At 44.7% G+C, this 22,147-nt stretch overlaps 1 protein-coding gene across 8 annotated transcripts in view; it reads left to right on the top strand.

The window, feature by feature from the left end:
* SEPTIN6 (septin 6) overlaps window positions 1–22,147 on the top strand; it is a 68,470-nt gene that overhangs the window by 44,974 nt on the left and 1,349 nt on the right. For 2 of the 8 annotated variants that reach the window (XM_028522262.1, XM_028522266.2), the window contains exons 6-9: window positions 800–896; window positions 6,190–6,358; window positions 9,270–9,402; window positions 12,671–12,861. In XM_028522262.1, coding sequence (XP_028378063.1) covers window positions 800–896; window positions 6,190–6,358; window positions 9,270–9,402; window positions 12,671–12,861 — 590 coding nt within the window. Of the gene's footprint in view, window positions 1–799; window positions 897–6,189; window positions 6,359–9,269; window positions 9,403–12,670; window positions 12,862–15,063; window positions 15,109–19,144; window positions 19,854–20,393; window positions 22,076–22,147 lie in introns of those variants that run through there. The other 6 variants (XM_036016842.1, XM_028522264.2, XM_036016843.1 and 3 more) reach the window with 6 other exon arrangements.

Below are 22,147 nucleotides of genomic sequence, written 5' to 3'. Positions count from 1 at the left end.
ACTATTTCCATGGCTTTGCCACTGCCATTCAAGGAGTATTTTATGAAGCGCCTAGTGTGTGCAGGGCACCAGAGCATGCATTTAAGCCCTTGGTCATATTCTGTCTTATATATTTTGGGATATGTAAATCTAGCATCCCCAGCAGGATTGTAAGCTCCCAGAGGGTGAGGGAGTATATCTCCTACTTCTTTTGTCTCCTTTACAGCACCTAAAACAGAACCCAGCACGGTCATGGGCATGTGGATGAATACTTATGGACTTCTAGGCTTAAGAGTTCAGTGTAAGCTCTTGCTCCAGGGAAGGAAGAGAACAAGGAGCACACAGTTCAGTCAGCAGTGTGGTTTCAGCATATACCTATTCTCAGGGCTCACACTCTGGGGAAGGGGGAGGGCCAGCACTCCCTGTACTCTTGTTCTCCTTTAACCTCTTGAGTCACACATAGCCCCTCTCATCCCACTCAGCCACCTTTCAAAGGCTCTTTCCCTCAGCAACTGTGAATACTGAAGAGCTAGCTAATCTGTGCATCTGCTTATTATTCTATTGATTTTCTGTCTTTGTCTGTTCCCTATGTATTCAACCATGTCATTGTTACCTTTTATTGTGAGTCTCTGAACAGCAGAAGCCTGGACTAGACCTCTTATCCCCAGACAGCTCAGGAGAGAAATACCTCTTGATGTTGACAACAGTGAGGGACACTGTAGTGCTGAGGGCCTGAGGCCCAGGAGGTGAGCAGCAGTTGCATTGTAGGAGCTGTGCCTTTCTCCTTGAGTTCTGAGCTTTTGTTTGCTTTCTATTTCAGGCCCACCTGCCTTTTGCTGTCATTGGCAGCACAGAAGAACTGAAGATAGGCAACAAGATGATGAAGGCTCGGCAGTATCCTTGGGGCACTGTGCAGGGTGAGTGAATTTCCAAGACACAGGGAGCCCTTTCTGTCTATTGCATTGCTTGACCCCAGCCACTGGGGGACCAGTTCCAAACTTGTCTCCCGTCTCTTACTCTTTTGGCTTGAGCCTCAAACAGCCATAGGAGTCACCAGAAGGCAAACTGGTTCCCAGATTCTCTGCCATGAGTAGGCTGTCTTTGTCTCCCATGGAAAAAGCATTCCTAAAACCAAAACAAATGTACCTGGAGCAAGGTGGGAAGGAGTGCAAGAGACCATGTGTACTTGCTTGAGTGCACCAGGAGGCTGACAACAGTGTTCAAAGCAGTGTTGCTCCTAATAGTGAATAATTAGAAACAACTCAGATATCCATTAAAAATAAATGGATGAATTATGAGATGTTCATGTAATGAGATACTACACTGCAATGAAAATGAATGGGAACTTCTGGCCTAGATGGAGGCATAGGTAGACACACTGTGCCTCCTCGCACAACCAAGGTAAGGACAACAACAATTTAGAAACAAAAATAACAACCAGAACTGACAGAAAATTGAACTGTATGGAAGTCTGACAACCAAGGAGCTAAAATAGACACATTTATCCAGACTGGTATGAGGGGCGGAGAGGGGTCATGGCAAAAAAAGCAGTGGCACCGGGCGTGCACAAGGCAGCAGCTGACAAACCCAGGACGTGCAAGACATAGCGGGTGGACCCTGGGCGCGGGGTGGCAATGGGCAGACCCAGAGAGGCGGCAATCGTGAAGCGAGGTACTGCGTGCAAGGCGGCTGGCTGACCAGGAGATAAACCAAGAGAAACTGGGGAGCCAGACAGACTGCACAACCCAGGGTCTGAGTGCCGGGAAATAAAGCCTCAAACCACCAACTGAAAATACCTGTGGGAGTTGAGGTGCCCAGAAAGACTCCCAGCCTCACAGGAGAGTTTGTTGGAGAGACCCACAGGGTCCTAGGAATGTACACAAACCCAACCACTGGTGAATCAGCACCAGAAGGGCCCAGTGTGCTTGGGGGAAGCAGTGGAAGGGACTGAAATCCAACAGGGAGTGGAGCAAGCACCATTTTTCTTTTGGACCCCTGCCCCATATACTGTGTGTCACAACCCAGCAACTGGGTTGCCCTGTCCTGGTGAGCACCCAAGGCTCTTCCCCTCATATGTAACAGGCACAACAAGACCAAAAAAAAAAAAAAAAGGTCCAAATGAAAGAACAGATGAAAGCTCCACAGCAAATAAAACTAAGTGATGAACAGATAGCCAGCCTATCAGATGTATAGCTCAAAACACTGGTGATCAGGATGCTCACAGAATTGGTTGATTTTGGTCACAAATTAGATGAACAAATGAAGGCTACACTAAAAGAAATGAAGGAAAATGCACAGGGAACCAACAGTGACAGGAAGGAAACTGGGGCTTAAATCAATGGAGTGGACCAGAAGGAAGAAAGAAATAACCAAACAGAAAAGAATGGAGAAATAAGAATTAAAAAAAAAATGAGGAGAGGCTTAGGAATCTCCAGGACATCTATAAATATGCCAACATCCGAATCATAGGGGTACCAGAAGGGGAAGGGGAACAAGTGGAAAAGCAACAAGTGGAAAAGTTATTTGAACAAAGAATAAAGGAGAACTTCCCCAATCTGGCAAAGCAAATAGACTACCAGGAAGTCCAGGAAGCTCAGAGAGTCCCAAAGAAGTTGGACCCAAGGAGGAACACACCAAGGCACATCATCTTTACATTAGCCAAGATTAAAATGAAGGAGAGAATCGTAGAAGCAGCAAGAGAAAAGGAGACAGTTACCTGCAAAGGAGTTCCCATCGGATTGTCAGCTGATTTCTCGAAAGAGACCTTACAGGCAAGAAGGGGCTGGAAAGAAGTGTTCCAAGTCATGAAAGACAAGGACCCGCATCCCAGATTGCTCTATCCAGCAAAGCTTTCGTTTAGAATGGAAGGGCAGATAAAGTGCTTCTCAGATAAGATCAAGTTAAAGGAGTTCACCATCACCAAGCCCTTATTTTATGAAATGTTAAAGGGACTTATCTAAGAAAAAGAAGATACAAAACATGTATAGTGAAATGACAGCAAACTCACAATTATTAACAACCACACCTAAAACAAAAACAAAAAGAAACTAAGCAAACAACTAGAACAGGACCCAAAGCACAGAAATGGAGGGCACATGGAGGGTTAGCAACAGGGGAGTGGGAGGAGAGAGGGGGAAAAGGTACAGAGAATAAGTAGCATAGATGGTAGGTAGAAAATAGACAGGGGAGGGCAAGAATAGCATGAGAAATGTAGAAGCTAAAGAACTTATGACACAAGGACATGAACTAAAGCGGGGGAATGGGTGGGAGAGGGTGTGCAGGGTGGAGGGGAATGGGACAAGTGTAATAGCATAATCAATAGAATATACTTAAAAAATTAAAAGAAGAAAATGAATGGGTTATAGTTACATCTATATGAATACACCTCAGAAGGGCTGAGCCAAATAAGTGATAGAGGAGTACATGTTGTATGATTCCCATTTACATGAATTTCAAAAGTAGACAGAACTAAATAAGATATATATATGTGTGTGTGTGTGTCTTAATAAGACATCTTTATGGAACAAACATCTTTATACATATCTTTAGGAATTGATATGTAATTGTTAAAACTATAAAGAAGAACAAAGAAATGAATGATAAATATGAAACTCTTCTAAGGTGCTGGTAATGTTTCACTGGACTTGTGGATATGCTGCCTCTTGAACCACACGTAGCCCCTCTCATCTCACTCAGCCACCTTTCAAAGGCTCTTCCCCTCAGCAACTGTGAATACTGAGGAGCTAGCTAATCTGTGTATCTGCTTATTATTCTATTGGTTTTCTGTCTTTGTCTGTTCATTTATTAAAATTATTTAAATTACACATTTCATTCACTCTTTTGTATGCATGATTATTTTGTAATTTTAAAACAAACTTAATTGTACCAGTCTGCAATCCCACCAACAGTGCAGTAGTGTTCAGGGGGAGAGGAGAGGGAATTTCAGGGGAAAAGGGGAAGGGTTTATAGGAACAAATATAAAGGACACATGGGTAAAAACTGGGGACGGGTGGAAATGGGCAGGAGGAGGGGAGGGCTGGGTGGGTGGGCTGGGATGGGAGTAAAAGATAGAAAATTGTACTGCAACAACAATTAAAATAAAATTTTAAAAAATAAATAAAACAAACTTAATTGTATATATAACCAAGAATGTTCCTTCTGTGGTCTGCCTGGTGTGTATTAAATTCCACTCAGATTAGTCCATTCAGTGGATAAAACAAAGCTGAAGACTCTGCCATGGCTGGAAGGGGTGCCTGGCCCTCCGAGTCTGCAGCTGTAAGCTAGACCTGGGATTGCTGGGGCATCGTGTATGACAGGGAGGCTGGTTCACTGCAGACTCATCCCTGACACTGAGCAAACAAGTGAAAGCAGATGGGAAGTTATCCACATCTTATCCAAAGGCTGGCGTGCTTTAGGGCACACCAGCTACCCTATAGCACTACTGGAATTTTCCATGGGTAAAAGCAGACTGGTTGTCAGAGTTGTGCTAGGTTTTGGACTTCTCTGCTATTTGGGGCTGGGTATGCTCCACTGGGAACATTTGCAAATGGTTGCTGAAGCAACAGTCCAACACAGGAGATGAATTTGTGATCTAAAAGACAAGAACCTGAGGTGACATGAGGAGAAGCCAGCAGGCATGGTTCTTCCAGTGACTTCCTCCAACTTAGACCACCACACACCTAATGAAGAAAGCAGTTTTTGAACTTTTTTTCTTGTAAGTCAGGGTTCACTGTTGTATTTGGGTGAGGAAGAAGCTGTGTATTTGGGTAGCCTGTGGGGGCGTTAGAGTCACTCCTGACTGACCAGCAGGGATCACTGTCCAGAGATGGAAGAAGAGATGGTCCTGAAAAGTTGCCTGACTGAAGCAATTGTTGATATTAGCTTCTGTTCTCTGACATGAGAGGTTTTATCCCAAAGGCAACGGGCCTTAACCAGAGGGGTTCTGTAAGCTAATTTGGGCTTTGGAAGATTGCTGACTTGTGACTGTGATCACTCGGTCATCCTGGACCCCTCCCTGCCCCCACTACCTTCTCCCACAACCTGAAAAACAGAATCTGGGGTGAGTGGGCCTGTTCATCATCTCGGACCTCTCCATCCCCACATGGTCAGGCTAGACGCTCCCACTCGGACACAGTGGAGCCATATTTGGAGACACGTGCCAGAGCACTGCTTACAACCGTATGTTCCCACCAGAAGTCCACATTGCTATGATTTGGTCCACATCTCTGTCCTTATTAGCTACTGCCCCAAATGCAGACCTTTGCTACACCCTTTTGAGGATGGGCTTTGTCCATTCAGGCTACAAAGTGGGGTCCAATCCATCCTAGTCACTACTGCTGCTGTCAGGCCATTATCCACCCTCTAAGAAACACCTCCTTTGAAGCTTCTCCCATCCAGATGGGCCATACCCCTCCTTGTCACTGTCAACTATTGATTTCTTAGTTCTTTCCCCATAGTTTTTGGGGACTTTGACACCTGGTTATGGCCTTTCCCCCTGCTTTATATGACCTGGACTGGAATCCTAACCCTGCAATTTAATAACTTTGTAACCTTGCCTAATCTCATCGAGACCTTGTAAAACCTGTTCCCTTCTCTGCCTGATAAATTTCTATTCTTCCTTCGAGAGTCATCATAGTGGTTGCCTCTCTGTTTGAACCCTTCACTCTCCCATGAGCTCTTAGGTCCACTCCTCTTCTGGGATTTTATTGCACCCGGGCTGTCTACCTTTGTTTTTATAATTTTTGTATTGTATTGAATTTGTCTGTTTGCGTCTGTTCTTCCACTAAACTGCTGAGGACAAGACTCCATGACTTTGTTTCTGAATTCCCAATGCCTCATGCAGTACTGGGAACAAAGATTCCACAAGTATTTATTGGACAAGTGGCTGAATGTGCATGTGCCATTGTCCTAAAAGTGGTGCAGGGCAAGCACTCCTGTGTCTGATTGGTGAATTGCGGTTGAGGTGCTCCTGAATGTCTGGGGAGATTTTTTTTATGGTTTTGCAGTTTTCCATTACCATCATTCTTGTTTGTAAGTTTTCATTTGCCTTAGCAGTAGAAAAGTAAATCAGGAGGCAGTCAAATTTGCAAGATCTGCACACAGATTGAAAGGTGATATCGCTGTAAGACATTCTGCCTCTCATCTCACCATTTCTGCTTCTTCTGGCCTTCCTATCAATATATTATTAATCTCCCAACCCCTGCTATGCAGTTGAAAACGAGGCCCACTGTGACTTTGTGAAGCTGCGGGAGATGCTAATTCGGGTCAACATGGAGGACCTCCGGGAGCAGACCCACAGCCGGCACTATGAGCTGTACCGCCGCTGCAAGCTGGAGGAGATGGGCTTCAAAGACACTGATCCCGACAGCAAACCCTTCAGGTATCTCTCACACCACTTCAGCCCAGCTTAGCCCAGCCAGCCCAGGGTATGGGGAAGCTTCACCCTAGAGCATCCACAGGGGATTAGCACACAGGTGCTGAGACCAAGAGCAGTATAACTCAGTCACTTGCCAATTTTACCTGCCAGTCCCTCTCTGCCTTCCCGGCGGAGCTGTGGCCAGGTGGGCTTGGTGAACAGTGGGTCAGGGAGGAGACCCATAGGCCTAGCAAGGTCAATGATCTCACTGCTACAAATGTGTACACACAGCAGCTGCAGCCAGGTCTACTGAAGGGGGGACCCTAAGCTGGGGCCTTCTTCCCCAGTACGGCAGCTCATGCCTGGCCTACACCCCACTTTCTTCATCAAGCTCCTGCTGCTCTGTCCAGTATCCAGTGTGTTCTTTACCCTCCAGCCCATTACCAAATCCAGATGGGATCAAGTAGTAGTCATTGTTACATGTATCGATGAGCTTTAGGCTCTTTAGTCACTGTCAAGTACAAGTTTTGTTTTGACTAGAGGATGTTAATAATTATTGACATACTGCTTTTTTTCATATTTCTTAAATCAGAATCTAAGATGCTTCCAGAGAAGAATGGTTTTGAAAGCAGTTTACTCTGTTAATAGGAGCAATGTGTGAAGTACAAGTGTCTGATCTTGATACCTGATATAAGTCCCACATTTTAAATGACTGTGTGTTGCTATTTACCAGAGCTTGGTCTCCTTTCACGAAATGTCAGGACTTGATAAGCAAGTGATGGGGAGGCTTTGGGCTAAGAAGGCTGTCACATGGCCTTTGAGATCCACAGTACCTGCTCACAGTGGAAACCCGGCCTGGGGGTAAAGCATAGCCAGTCCTTCAGGGTTGCCTCATTCTGGAGGGGCAGGTAGTCCCCTTCATGGACAGAGGCCACTGGAGCTTCCAGGGTTGGAGGAAGGTGTGCCTGTCTCTCCATTGGGTGCTTCCTTAGTTTTCTCTATCCTTCCTCTCCATCAGCTTTAATCTGCATCTGTGGAAGGTGTGCCTCTAGCTGTTCTTCTAGCCCCCTCCCCTCTTCCTTTGCTCCATCCTGCATACCTGTTACCTGTGTCTTCACCCTCTGCACTCCTCTGCTGGCTCATGTTGCGTGCAAATATTATCATCCTAAAGAAACTCACCCTTAACTGCTCCTCCTCACCAGCCTCTGTCCTGTCAAGAAATTCTGCTCTTACAGGAAAGAGAAAGAGTTGCTCTGTATTTATTTACTTCTGACCCCACCATGTCACTGAAATGCCTCCCTCCAAGGTCAGCAACCACACGCTCATGGCCAGTTACACTGTGGCCTCTAAGCCTCGTCTTTTTTTTTTTTTTTTTTTTTTAAATCTCAGTGTTTGATACTCCTCCTTGTTGCCTCCTTCCTGAAGTTCTCTCTGCCTTTGGCTTTCTACCACTGGTTTGGCTGGTTTCAGTCCTCTGTCTCTTGCTACTCCTTCTCAGCTTCATTGGCAGGCTCATTTTCCTCAGCTTGCTTCTTTAAATGTTGTGCTCCAGGATTCTTTTCCTAGGGTCTTTGGTTCTTTTACTCTCTATTCTCTTTGCAGCTGGGTATTTCTCTTCTCACAGCCCTAACTACTGCCTAGAAATAGGTGAATCCCAGGCTAAAATCTAATGTTTCACCTCTTAAACCCATTGATCTAACTATACCCTGGATGTTTTCACTCAGACATTCCATAGGTAACGCTCTTGAAACTCAGGTTGTCTAAAATTTAAGTCACCTTCTTCCCTCTTAACCATACTTCTCCAGTGTTCTGTGTCGCAGCTCATGGCACCACCATTCATTCACCTGCTTGCCCAAGCCAAAAAAAACCAAACAACAACAACAACAAAAAACCCAGAATAATCTTTGAGTCCTAAGTCCTGGGAGTTCTGTCCCCTTACTATTCCTCTAGGTACTTCAGATCCCCCATTCCTTGCCAGTTCTTAACATTAAGATCCTGTCATTTCTTACTTGGATTGTTGGGAAGTCTGTCCTTTATGCAATAGCCAGAGTAGCCTTTCTCATTTTCAAAGTGGATCGAGTCAGTCCTCCTGCTTAAAACCTTACCATGGATAAATGTCCAAGTCTTGTATGGCATCCAGCATCTGCTTTCTCTTGCCAGACTGAGGAACTTCATATCCCACTGCTCCACAGCTTACTCCAGCCATGTTGGACTGTGCGTGCCCCCCCCAGTATGCCAGTCTCTCTCCACATGTGCTTTTCCACATGCTGCTCTCCTCGGAGCACAATTCTTACTCTTTTTCACCAGGTTAATGCCTATTTAAAACCAAGTCCAGGCCTGGGGCAGGGAGATTTAGCCTAGGCATCTCCCACCAAACTGTGAGTTCCTTGATAGCAGGCATAATGGCTGTTGCTGTAGATGTTGAGTGACTAGCATTACTGTCACTCGGTCTTGTGTCTAGCACATGGTGGAGTCTCACCAAGTGTTTATTACAAGAGTTCATTAATGTGGTCAGTTTCAGAGCCAGGACCTGGCAGCGGAGTGGAGTGGGCAGATCCACAGTAAAAGACAAAAGGCCCAGTTTCTGGTCCCACTTCTGACTCTGAGTAGCTGTGTGGTCTTGAGAGCAAGTCACCTACCTCTCTGGGCCTGTTTGCTCACCTGTAAAATGAGAGTATAGAAGCAAATGTTCCAAGTCACTGCCAGTTCTAAATATCTCTCAAGGTCCCCAGGATTACCCCATTACGTTCAAGCAGCCCTGTGATTCTGCTGTCACATGCCAAGCCAGCTGCCCACAGCTTTGTGGTACTGTTTTTACACCTGTCCCGAAATCGGGAAAGGAGGGTAGGAGAACCCAGGGAGGACCACTAGGGTAAGTGTTCATCAACTAGGAGCCATTCCAAAGGCAGGGGAAGTAACCTGACCATGTTTGCAGTTTACAGGAGACATATGAGGCCAAAAGGAATGAGTTCCTAGGAGAGCTCCAGAAAAAGGAAGAAGAGATGAGACAGATGTTTGTCCAGAGAGTCAAAGAGAAAGAAGCTGAACTCAAAGAGGCAGAGAAAGAGGTAAATGTGAGCCTGGGTGATAGGTGGGAAGGGAAAATAGGCTGAGCTTGGGCACCGCAGGGGCTTCTGCCCCGACAGCACAGCCAGCCAGAGCCTTGCAGCCTCCGCGCAAGAATGGGGCACAGCACGTGCAGCCCTGCCTTGGCTGTCACAGAGAGAGCTGCAAGACATCTGTGTTTCCTTGGTTTCTCATTCCCCAAAGCCAGGGTGTTAAGTCATTCTGTATTACTGAATTCTCTAGAGCAGTGCAGTCCATCTGGTAGCCACTAGCCACATGTGGCTATTGAAATAGAAATTAAGTAAAATTAAATAAAATTTAAAACTCAGTTCCTCAGTCACATTAGCTGCATTTCAAATGCTCAATCCTCATGTGACTAGTGGCTATCATATTGGACAGGACGGATATAGAACATTTCCACTGTCGCAGAAGGTTCTATTGGGCAGCACTGCTCAAAAGTCAAGACCTCACGCAGCCTCTTGGGGACAGGTGTGAGCTGCTTCTTTTCTCTCTTCCAGGACTTTGGAGCTCAGTAGCGATAATTGATGACTTTCTTGGCTGCCCTGCCCCATCCCAACTGCTCTGATGGCCACGGGGAAAGATGGTTCCAGGCATTCCTGGGTACCTTGTTAAAACCTAAAACAGTAACAGCTGGGGCACTTCCCTAGTCATTTGGATATTCTGTTACATTTCATGGTGGCATTAAAGAAACATCTGTGTGGCTCTAGCACATTTTTAAACTACAGTTTAATGGTCCCTCTGGGGTTTTCATTACTCAAGCCAGGCCTAATAGAGTACGGTTAGTCCTCTAACTGTTGCCTTGCCTCCTAGGTCCCCCTACCACTCCTCCCACTGCTGCCCAATGCAGTGGCCTCAACTATAGTTTGGGTCACATGAACAACTGCTTCCCCTCTCTGGGCTTTGAGACCCATGATGAACAGAAGCACTTAATTACTTCCCAAGTCTCTTTCCTGGTATTCTGCTATGACTCTCTAGGGTTATCACTGAAGCCCAGAATGAGGGTATTGATTTTATTTCAGTTTCATTTTTCAAAAACAAATGTCACCTAGGCCTTTAAGGAGAAGAAGTAAGGGGAGCTCAAAGAGAGATGAATGAAAAGCCAATGGACAAAAGCCACGTTAAGGCAACTGATCAGCAGAGCTTCCACTACCCTACTCCAAGGGACTAGTAAAAGCTTGTTTACGCTGCAAGCCTGTCATCCACCACCCCTTACTAAATGATAGTCCCAAATACCTCTAGGATCTGGAGACCTGACCTCCTTCAAGGCATACTGCAAGTACTACAGAATCCTAAATTCTCTTTTGCATCCTCAAAAAAAATTGGCCCTGGCTGGTGAGGCTCAGTGGATTGAGCGCAGGCTGCAAGCCAAAGGATCACTGGTTTGATTCCCAGTCAGGGCACATGCCTGGGTTTCGGGCCAGGTCCCCTGCAGGGGACACGCAAAAACCAACCACACATTGATGTTTCGCTCTCTCTGTTTCTCCCTCCCTTCCCCTGTCTAAAAATAAATAAATAAAATCTTTTTAATAAAGATTGTATTTATTAAATAAATAAATAATTTTATTTATAAAAATAATTATAAAATAAAGCCTTTATTTTAATTAAATAAATTATTTATTAAACAGATATTTTATTTAATGAATTATTTAATTAATTAATTATTATTAATAAATAATAATTTATCCCATCAAATAAAATTATTTATTTATTTAATAAATAAAATAAAAAGGTTTTACTTATTTATTTTTAGACAGAGGGGAAGGGAGGGAGAAAGAGAGAGAGCAAAACATCATTGTGCAGTTGCTGGGGGCCGTGGCCTGCAACCCAGGCATGTGCCCTGACTGGGAATCAAACCTGTGATGCTTTGGTTCATAGTCTGTGCTCAATCCACTGAGCTATGCCCACCAGGGCTAATAAAATCTTTTTTAAAAAGTGAAATTATGCTTGGTCTACTCTTACTGTTTAAGGTAGTTTATCTCATTCTAGTTTGTTACCGCCTATACCTCTTGTTAAAAGAAATTTTATTTATTCATTGTTAGAGAGACAGGGAGGAAGGGAGAAAGAGAGTGAGAAACATTGACCAATTGCCTCTTGTATGTACCCCAACAGGGGACTTAACACACAACCCAGGCATGTGCCCTGACCGGGAATCAATTGAGTGAACTTTCACTTTAAGGGATGACCCCCAACCAACTGAGCCACATCGGTCTGGACATCACCTGTACCTAATGATCCACTTACCACAATGGCATGACAGAATATTCTTGCTGGTCTCTGGCTCTATTCAGGGCCAATTAAACCTCCCCTTGGTCAAGGCTGAGGTTTCCACACTCATTCCGTTTTGTAAAACTTTTTTAAAAAAATCTCTTTCCATGTCTAAGAACAAGTATTTCCTTTGATCGGCTTTGGCATTGCTGAGGTTTGCTTTGTAATCCATGGTGATCCTCTCTGACTGGAGCGGATGAGAAACGCCAGGGGCCCTAACATGTTGGGAGATCTCACTATCCAATACTCTATAGAATGGATGGACCTTGGTTGGGCAAATTCCTTAACTTCCTTCACCTTCTGTTTCCTCACAAAATGCAGATACCAAAAGAACCTACCCCCTAGGAGTGTTGTGACAATTAAATGAGTTAATACATATAAAGTTCTTATAAAAGTCAGTGCCTGATCTACAATAAGCACTCAATAATGTTACACTATTATAATAATATTACTAACCATGTGGTAACTCATTTTATTTTTTTATCCTCATTCGACGACATTCTTACTGATTTTTAGAGAGAGGGAAGAGAGGGAGAAAAAGAGGGAGAGAAACACTGATGTGAGAGCAAAATATCAGTCAGTTGCTTCCCATGCACCCCAACCAGGGACTGAACCCACAACCCAGGCATGTGCCCTGGTTGGAAATTGAACCCTTCTTGATCTTTCAGTTTACAGGGTGATGCTCCAACCAGCTGAGCCATACCCTCCAGGGTCCATGGGGTAAATCTTTTAAATAAAACGTTTGATTAAACAAAATGCACAGTTCTTTGACTATATTTAGGAGTGGAAACTTGGAGGTAAAATGGCAGGAGGAGACTATCCAGAACACAGTAACCTTTGGTGCCATCATAGCTGTCTCTAGCAGAAGTGTCTCTTGAGGTCCCAAGGTCCTACAGAGTTGTAAGTCCCCAGTCACCCTGGGCTCAGCTCAGCTGGGAGCTGCTCATGGGGGACTCCCCCAACCTCCCTGTGCTTTCTTGCCAGCTGCATGAGAAGTTTGACCGCCTGAAGAAACTACACCAGGACGAAAAGAAGAAGCTGGAGGATAAGAAGAAATCCCTGGATGATGAAGTGAATGCTTTCAAACAGAGAAAGACAGCGGCCGAGCTGCTCCAGTCCCAGGGCTCCCAGGCTGGAGGCTCACAGACTCTGAAAAGGGACAAAGAGAAGAAAAAGTAAGTGGGAGGCTGCTGTGGAGTGGTGGCTTCTTTCTCCTCTTGCTCATCCCCTCAGGGTGGGACCTGGAGGCTGAGGAGGCCTCAAGGATGGTGAACAGAGGTGAGCTGTGGACTTCAACCAGTTTGGGTACCTGTAACTGGTGTCAGTGTCCCCATAGGACCTTCAGATTCCCTGAATTAAGGGGACCAAGAGTAAGTCACAGAGGCCCAGGCCCGCTGTTTGGCCTGCTTAGGAAAGTCCTGCAAAGTCAGGTAGAAAGAGATGGAGGAAAAGGAGAGGAAAAGCAAAAGGACAGTGAGAGAGTAGAAAGAAGGGAGGAAACAAATGAGCACCGCAAAGGTATAAGAAAGAGATGAACAAAAATGGGCAGATAGAGGGTAGTGGGAGAGAGTCTTCACAGAAACCTTTGGGTGTGCTCTCCCTGAGAGGTCGGAGCCAATTGGGCTTACAGGTCTTCTTTCTCGTCCTGTGCCTGCGGTGTTGGCCTCTCTGTGCCTGTGGGCCCACCCTCTCTCTGCCTCAGCTCTCACGAGCTGCAACCAGCAGTTTAACTGCTGCTGTTGATCGCTGTAGCCCAGTTCCGGTTTCTCACCCCTTTGCTGTCCATCCTCTTGACTGTTTAGTTGTTCCTGGCCTGGAATACTGAGAACTTGGTGGGGATCCCTCAGATGCTGGTATACTCTGGGTGCTCCATCCCCAACCTGGGGAATGATTTTACAATCTGTCTCTCTCCCCTGGTGTTGGGTGAGGCAAGATAGCATGGGCTCCTGATTACCAGGGGGGCCAATTATCCTCACCCACCTCATTCCACATCCCAGAACCAGAGAAGAGAAAAGCATATCTAATGGGACCTATACAACAGCAGGAAAAGACGCACTGGTCCCTTACGCTCTGTAGTTGTGCAGTGTGACTCGGGAAGCCCTCAGATGGAGTGTTAGGCAACGTCCTTAGTACAGGGGCTTGGGGATCTGAAAGATGTCCATGGTCATCGCCCTCTGTTTTTAGCCACTTGTTCCTGACTCAATTATCGGATATTTGGCAAAAGAAAGAAACATCTTCCTTTCCTCTGTGCCTGGCTTATCACTTAGGAAGAAAATAGTGACTTTTGTACAGTATTAAAATATTTTATATTTGAAGGCACTCAGTTTTGCAATCTGATTATTCTTTATTCAAAAGTATAATTTGAACATTTTCACCAGTTAGTCTAGACATTTGTGTTACTGAACCATAACGATATATGTAGAATTCACTGATTAATTAACTCTTTTTGGTATTATTTGATGGATAAAGTTCAACGAGCCAGGAAAAAACACCTCTTTGGGGACACTGTATATTAACTGATCTGTCATGGCGTGTTAGTTGTGCCAGCAGGCATGGATTCCTATTTTAAAGATTAGAAAAGTCTAAATTTGTCTTCCAGCTGTAACCTGCTGCCTTCATAGCCCTGTGGCATTGATTAAGTCAATCCCTGGGGTAGTTTCACAGACTGCTTGCAGGAATTAGAAGATTCATTTGTTCGGATCCCCCTGACAGACACTAAACTATAAATATTCTCTATTCTGCTATTAGCTGAAGTTTCTCCCAGACCAGGTTTTCCCCCAGTTGCCTCAAATTACTTCATGCCCTCCCATTCCCCCCACCCCTGCCAACCCCAGGCAGAAGACTCTCCCTACAGTCTCCAGGAATGTTTGGGGCTGGTGATGGTACCCTTTTCCAATTCTGAGTAGGTGAAAACCTTGCTAGTATGTGGCACCTCATGTTAGGAATGAGGACCTGACAGAACAGGCTGTCCCCTTTCATACTTGTATAAGTGGCCCTAGACCTGGGCTTCTTATATAATTCCTTAGACAGTTAACTAACTTCTGAAATACCCATTGTGAGACCTGTGTCACTGTGGTCCCAGAATGATGATGGCGGTGGTGGGGTATGAGGGTAGACGTGGTGATAGTGGCATTTCTGACTGAGAGATGGTGGTTGGATATAATAGAGTCACATACTTAAAATTTCCTTTGACTGCCTTTAGAGGTTAAGAAAGAGTGCCTGTGTTTCAGGGATCCTAACCAGCCCACCCTCCCCACCTCCCCTCTTACTCCTTCTAACCTCCTTTGACCTCTAACTCTTCATTGTTTGTGTGAACTCATAATATTTGATTTCTCCTCAAGTTCACGCCATCTTCATCAGCTCTTACTGTTTTACAGTTAACTCTGCTGTTTGCTGCATGCTGCATGAGACCCAGGGTCCTGGTAAGCTTTATTAACTCTCAGTAGAACTGGCGGTGGCTTCTAGAACACCTTTCCCCGAATCCCACCCCTTCTCAACACACTTATCTAATCATAAAACAAGCTGCTTCATTATCCTAACTGGTTTCCTCTTGTGACTTAGAATATTAAGAAATAGTCTGGTGTGGTCTCAAGTGTACATGTTGAATGTTTCCCTACCAGATTAAAGTGGGATATTTTTAGACTTCTACCGAGAGAACAGCTGGGTAGCAAAGGTGGATCAATATTTGAGGTTCAGGTTTCATCATTTCTTTCTTAAAGTGTCCTAAGCATTACTTTCAAAATTAACTAGACTGCGATGAGGAGGGAAATTGTTGGGTTTAGCAGCCCTGCTTTGCAGTTGTCACAGTGGCATTGTCCCCCAGGTTTGGCAGTGTTCTGAGCGAACAGAAACTTGCTTCTCTGTTTCCCTCTGGGGGCAATTTCTTATCCAAAGGGTTCAAGTTCTCCAATTTTTGTGACTTTGTACCCCCCCAAAACTATGAAACTGTGAAAGTAGAAGAAACTAAGAGCTCTCAGATATTATAGAATTCCTTACATTTAATTCTACAAGTACCAGTTTCATGAACACCTACCTTTGGTGAGATGGGTTCCTTAGTGCTATGTGTTGTATCTACAGAAGGGAATAAAGCAGCTCCTGGCATCACATCATTTATAGGTTGACTATAGCAATGACGAAGCACCTGTTCTATGAGACTCAGGTAGTAGATAGTGAGGGAACATAAATACATTTAATTTCACACAATTAAGCTTATTACTATTGTTTAAACTTTACCAGAGACACTTTCAAACAGGAACACAAGGAGAGAGAGGACAGCAGAGCGCAATCCAGTCACCCTCAACCCAGGCCCCAAACAACTATGAACGTGGGGCTGATCCTGTTTCATCTACTACCCCAAGCCTGCTGGATTATTATAAAGCAAAACTCACATTATTTCATCTGTAAATACATTAGCATACATTTTAAGAGGTAATGACCCTTTAAAACAAACAGCCCTGGCTGGTGTGGCTCAGTAGGTTGAGCCCCGGCTGTGAACCTAAAGGTCACTGGTTTGATTCCCAGTCAGGGCACATGCCTGGGTCTCGGGCCAGGTCCCCAGTTGAGGGCTTGCAAGAGGCAACTGATCCATGTTTCTCTCTCATATAGATGTGTCTCTACCTCTTTTTGTCCCTCCCTTCCTCTCTAAAAGTAAATAAATAAAATCTTAAAAAAAAACATAGCCACAATGCCACCTACAAAATTAACAATTTATTAACATAAAATTCCTAGTCAGTGTTCAGAATACTCCACTTGTCTCATAAATGCCTTCACAGTGGTTTGTTTGGATGGGGGAATATAAAATATTAGGAGCTTCTCCCCACTCACCGATGCAGCTTATGATTTAAATGGAGAGCCCGCTGTTCATCACCGAACTGAGAGCTGCAGCTATTGCACTGGGGACTTTAGACAGCTGGCAAAACATCCTATTTTCAAGCAAGTCCCAGAGAGGAAATCCACAGAGGCATCTGAAACATAAGGCCCATGAAATTGGGCCAAAGGAAACAACCCTAAAAGAACAATGGAACGATTTATTGTCTAGCCTAATGGCAAGCCTTTAGAGGCCCTGTTAGTTGACTGGAATTGAGCAGCAGATTTCCATTCAGGAAAACAATCACTTCCTAGACTGTCCTCTGTGGTGGGCCCGGTGCATTGCAGCGTGTCTGACACCTGTAGAAGCTCAGTTCACGTGTGTCCTCTTTGTTCCCCCATTTTAATGAGGAGAGTAGAAAAGATGTATTCTGGTAAGTTAGATCTCACTTACTGAGGCTGAATTAATATTGTTTGACACAATTTGGTTTACATTTTCCTGAAAATCATTGTTAGTGGCCATTACTGAAATGAATTCTGGCAAAACTATAATTAAAGCCTCACTTTATAAGTGAGAGGCAATTAGCAAACAGCAGGAACAGCCAACCTTAACCCAAGTAGGTTGAGTTTTTTCCTGGCAGGCTTCTCCCCAGAAGACCACAAAAGCAGTTCCAAACCAAACAGGGGAGAGAGGCCTTGGCTCTGTGGGACCCAAAAGCAGCAAAGGCAGCCTGTTTCCTCCCCAAAGTCCTCATTCCTGGGGCAGATCACAAAGGCCACCTCTCAGTAAGGAGAGTGAGGCTTACTGTTCCTTACTGGTCTTGAAATTGCTTGAGATACTACTTGTGGTTGTCTGAAACTGTGAGACAAATAATTCTTCTGTGACCTGTACACAGCTGCAGATACTATATCTCTGTTGTTACTGGCCCTCGATTCTTGGAGGCTGTGCGGTATATGCAACAGCGTGCAAGTGTCAAAATATGTCAGCCTTCCTGTGAAGCCCAGAACATAGGCTATTGCAGTGTTGTTTAGGTTTCCCTTCCTCTGGCAAGTAGACAAAAAAATTAAATGAGAGATGAGCATTCATATAACATCCTAATACCTTTCAAAGTGTTTTTTTCATATGGTATCTTGCTTTAGCCTTACAACAATCCTGTGAATTGTTGGAGGAGGAATTTAAGAGACTCAACCAAGGATCACACAGTGAGTTAGTGGCAGAACTGGAACAAGAATGTAGAACTCCTATTCTTAAAAAAAATAATAATTTATTTATTTTTATTCTTATTTTTTTTTTAGATTTTGTTTATTTATTTTTAGAGAGGGGAAGGGAGGGAGAAAGAGAGAGAAACATCAATGTGTGGTTGCCTCTCATGTGGCCCCCACTGGGGACGTGGGCCGCAACCCAGGCATGTGCCCTGACTGGGAATCAAACCTGCGATGCTTTGGTTCGCAGCCCACACTCAATCCACTGAGCTACGCCAGCCAGGGCAATTTTATTTATTTTTAGAGAGAGGGGAAGGGACGGAGAAAGAGAGGGAGAGAAACATCGATGTGTGATGGATCGCTTGCCTCTTGCATGCCCTCAGCTGGGGACTTGGCCCGGTGCCCTGACTGGGAATCGAACTGGCAACCCTTTGGTTCGCAGGCCAGCGCTGAATCCACTGAGTCACACCAGCCAGGGCAGAACTTGTCTTCTTGGTATAAATGGCCGTTCATGTGTGTGTAGGTACATGGATGTATTCACTCTGAGGAAGTAACTATACAAACATACATATGCATATGCTTTTAACTATCCTCAAATATCTAATAGTCTTTATTTAATGAGATAAATGTATTCTTCAGGTAAAAAATAGGGGCTTAGATCCACAGCCAAGGCATTCTCAGGGACACTATGGTATAATTAAATGGCCAAGGGATTCAGGTTCTGATTCTGGTTGTCTTTTTCTTTGTGAGTGGGCAAGACAGTTAATTTCCCTGTGTTTCTCAGTCTCCTCATATATGACATGGGGATGGATACTACTTGCCCTGTTTATGTCACAAGGAGGAAGTTTAACTGAAGGAAAGGTCAAAGTGCCAGGTGAACACAAACCAGTAATAGATTTCCCTAGTTCAGGTTTTCAGGCAACTAGTGTGAAACAGACACTTCCCAAACAGCTATTGCCCCAGGGTGCTACTTAGCTGATTAGGACTGGTCTTGCCCCAGAGTACCTATTTAACTGACTGGGACTGTTCCAAAGGCTACCTGAGGTGAAACCTGAAATTTATGTGCTTTCCCTGTGGGATAAGGCAGTCAGTAGCTGAGAGTCTGGTGCTCTGTCCAGTGGCCGGAGACCACCTGGAGATTTCCTCAAGGTACTCCTGCGCAAGGTGCGTGCCTGGTGGGGGAGCATTAGTCAGGACCTAGTACTTAAGAAGAGAGAATGTATTCTTGAGACTGTTGATAATTATTTTGCTAGCTAATACCACTACTGCTGCCACAAGCGAGAAAGCATGTTCCCAGGAGCTAATGCAATATAGGACCTTAAGATCATCTAACATAGCTATATATTCTAATTTATCCATTAGTCGTTATGAGAAACAGTTTTCTTCTAACTTGTTTTTTTGTACATTAATCCATCCATTCATTAACCCAACTTCTCTTTTTATTTTCAGTTTGCGCTTCCGGTAGACGCCCTTTTCCTGCACAACAGACCTGGGCCTCCCTTTCTTTAATTACCCCTTAACCTGAGTCGGGGTGCACAACCAGTGCCCCTCACTCTCTTCCTGCCAAAGTTCATAGAAGCCAGAGAGTCTGAGGATGGTGTCTGGCCTCTGGTCAGGAAGCGAGCAGCCATGTGGCTTAGAGATGCATCATGCATCCCACTTCCCCTCCCAGTGCTTCCCGCCAGCCACTCCCCATCTCCATCTTTGCCAGACTGTACCATGTTCAGGGCTCCCATCTGCTACTTTCTACCACGAGTTTCCTTGTTCACGCTCGGATGGCTGCTCGCTTCCCTGAGGTATTTACCTCCACTGTGGCTGGGTAAGCACCAGTCAACAAGGCTTTCTGCCTTAGTGCCTAGTCACTGGGCTTCCCTGAGTACCTGCTGCCTCCCAGCAGAGCCACAGCTCCTTCTCATAGGGCTCCAGAAGGAGATCCTTTGGCACCTTTTCCTTTAGGCCCTCCGCCCAGCCCTTTCCGGTTTTGATTCACTCAAAGTAACTGTTCTCAAGCTGTGTATAAAATCCAGAATAAGTTTATCTACAGCAAGCCCCTCCCAGAAAACATGACTGCTGAAGAAAATAGCATAAATTCCCTCTCTCTATAATTCTGGGTACCCCACAGATGCAGAAGGAGAAATAAACCTGAATGTTATTACCAGTCTAGTGTCTTGAATGATAGGTTTAAGGAATTCTTCTGCGGTGTCTCAGCATCTCCTCTGTAATCTCCTTTAGGGCTCCACACCATCCCCCAAAGGCAGGGTCAGTAGCGGGTATAATAACCCCATGTCACAAACTGCCACAGTGAGCAGTCAAAGAATCAGGGTTTTCAGTTTTGCTTTGATGAACCTTCCAGTCTATTTATTTGGGCAATGCGATGATGAGTTTTAATCTGTATTTTGCATACAGACTGGCTTCTCCCAATAAGAAGAGGTGAGATTATCAACTGGAGAGGAGGAGTGTTATTCCTTGATTGGTCCCTAACTTTGTCTCCAGTCTACGGATTTGGTTTATAAATATTCCAGTCCTAATTTTGATCAAGGGGGCTATCCGATAATGGCTTTGGGAAATCCTTGGAAGTAGAGAGCCCTCCATTGTCAGGCACAGTGACCTTTGGTGTTTGGCCAGTGAAAGTGAAAGCTGAAGGTGAGCTGGCAATAATCTGTGGCTAACATGCCCTTTCTCTGCCCTTCCTTTGCAGTAATCCATGGCTGTGTACTGAATAGTATCCCCCGCTACAGCTGGACTGGACTCCATTTAGCCTTTTAAACCAAGGTTCTTATTCTAACTGACAGCTTTCCTGCAGGGTGCCAGGAAGCTGGGCCCCCTGCCCCTGCCATGTACTTCCACTTCAACGCACCCCCCCTTCTTTTGAGTTCTGCTTCCCAGTCTCACTGGCACTGACCATGAACAACAACTTTTGAATTTTTGAAGGGTTTTGTTTTTTTTTTGTTAATTTCTTTCAAAACACTGTCTATCAAGGCTATGCCAAATATTCAGGCTTTTTGAAGTGTTGCAAATGGGAAGAGTTTCTCTCTTTAGTAATAGATAATAATAATAGGAAGTGAAAGGTAGAGAAAATGAACATCAAACACATGCACACTCTTGATCTTTTCTTGTTGGTAAAGCAAGAGTGCAGTTATGATACGTTATTTGGTGAGTCGCTGTCTTGTTAGTGGCCACAGGCAAGTATGAAGGGCCTGCTGCCAAAGCTTAAGCTAGCTTCTTGAAAAACGCAAGTCTCAGTGGAACATTTTAGCAGACCCCTATGCCTTGCAGGGTTTTTTTGTTTGTTTGTTTTAAAAGACGAACTTAGACACTCCTCCAGTAGCTCAGAGAAATGCTAAATTAGGGCTGTCCAGCCTTCTGGGGAAGGGCATCTTGTTTGCAGTTTTGATGTTTCCAGGTCCAGTTTCACAGCTGCTTCCACCGAAACCCAAACTCAAAAAAACAACCAATTGGTCTTCTTCCTCCAGGGTAATTATTTGCATCACAAACAGGGCCCCCTCATTTACATATGTTTACGGATTAAGTATTTGAGGTTTGACGAGCTCTGAAAACTTCAAAATTTTTAGAGCCACGCAGCCTTTGAGAGACCTTCAGAGACTAAGAAAGGAATTTTGTATTAAGGAAGAAATTTGGGTGCGGCGTAAAAGAAAATCGAAGCCCGGAGAAGTGAAGGGACTTGCCAGAGGTTCCAGGGCTGTTTTGTGGCAGAAGCCAAGCCAAACTCAGTGTCTCCTGACTCCCCATCCACCTCATTAAGGGATTCAGTCTGTTCATTCCTGTGTGTTCCTGGAGACAAGGTCTTCTGATGCTCAGAGAACCTGAAGAGTTAGTATTAGAGGCCTCTTACATTTTTCCCCATAGAAAAATATCCAAGGATGAGTGGGTAGGGGCCGGCAAAGCAGAAGACTTCAGACCAGCTCCTGAACTGAGTGCTTCTGCTGACGGTAGAGGTCACCAGCAACCGTGAGCTGTCAGCTTTCCTGAAGTCTGGAATGGGGCCCAGGCACACTTTTGTTTAACAAATGCCCTAGATGATCCTTATAGTCAAGAAAGTTTGGTAAACGAAAATCTAACCTGTGAGTGAGCACAAGGCCTTTAGGAAGTTGATCCACACTATGGAAAATAATTAAAATTGTTATTTTATTGAGCAGTTTTCTTTCTTTTTTATTTTATTACATCTATTATTGGGGTGACATTGGTTAGTGGTAGTTTTCTCGCTGTAGAGAGAAAGATTCCTCCCCTTTGGTGAAAAGGCTTTCTAATGAGTACAGTTGTTGCTATTTTTTTTTAAATACCCTAACTACTCTGTTTACCTCTGGTGAAACAAAACCAGTCATTAGAAATGGTCTGTGCTTTTATTTTTCCAGACTGGAATGGAACAGCTTTCCTGAAAAATCCCCACGTGTACTCACACACACACACACACACACACACACACACATGTGC

This window comes from Phyllostomus discolor, chromosome X (assembly GCF_004126475.2).
Source record: "Phyllostomus discolor isolate MPI-MPIP mPhyDis1 chromosome X, mPhyDis1.pri.v3, whole genome shotgun sequence".
NCBI lineage: Eukaryota > Metazoa > Chordata > Mammalia > Chiroptera > Phyllostomidae > Phyllostomus > Phyllostomus discolor.
The sequence above is the reverse complement of the archived record's forward strand: the minus strand, read 5'-3'. Positions and strand labels throughout refer to the sequence as shown.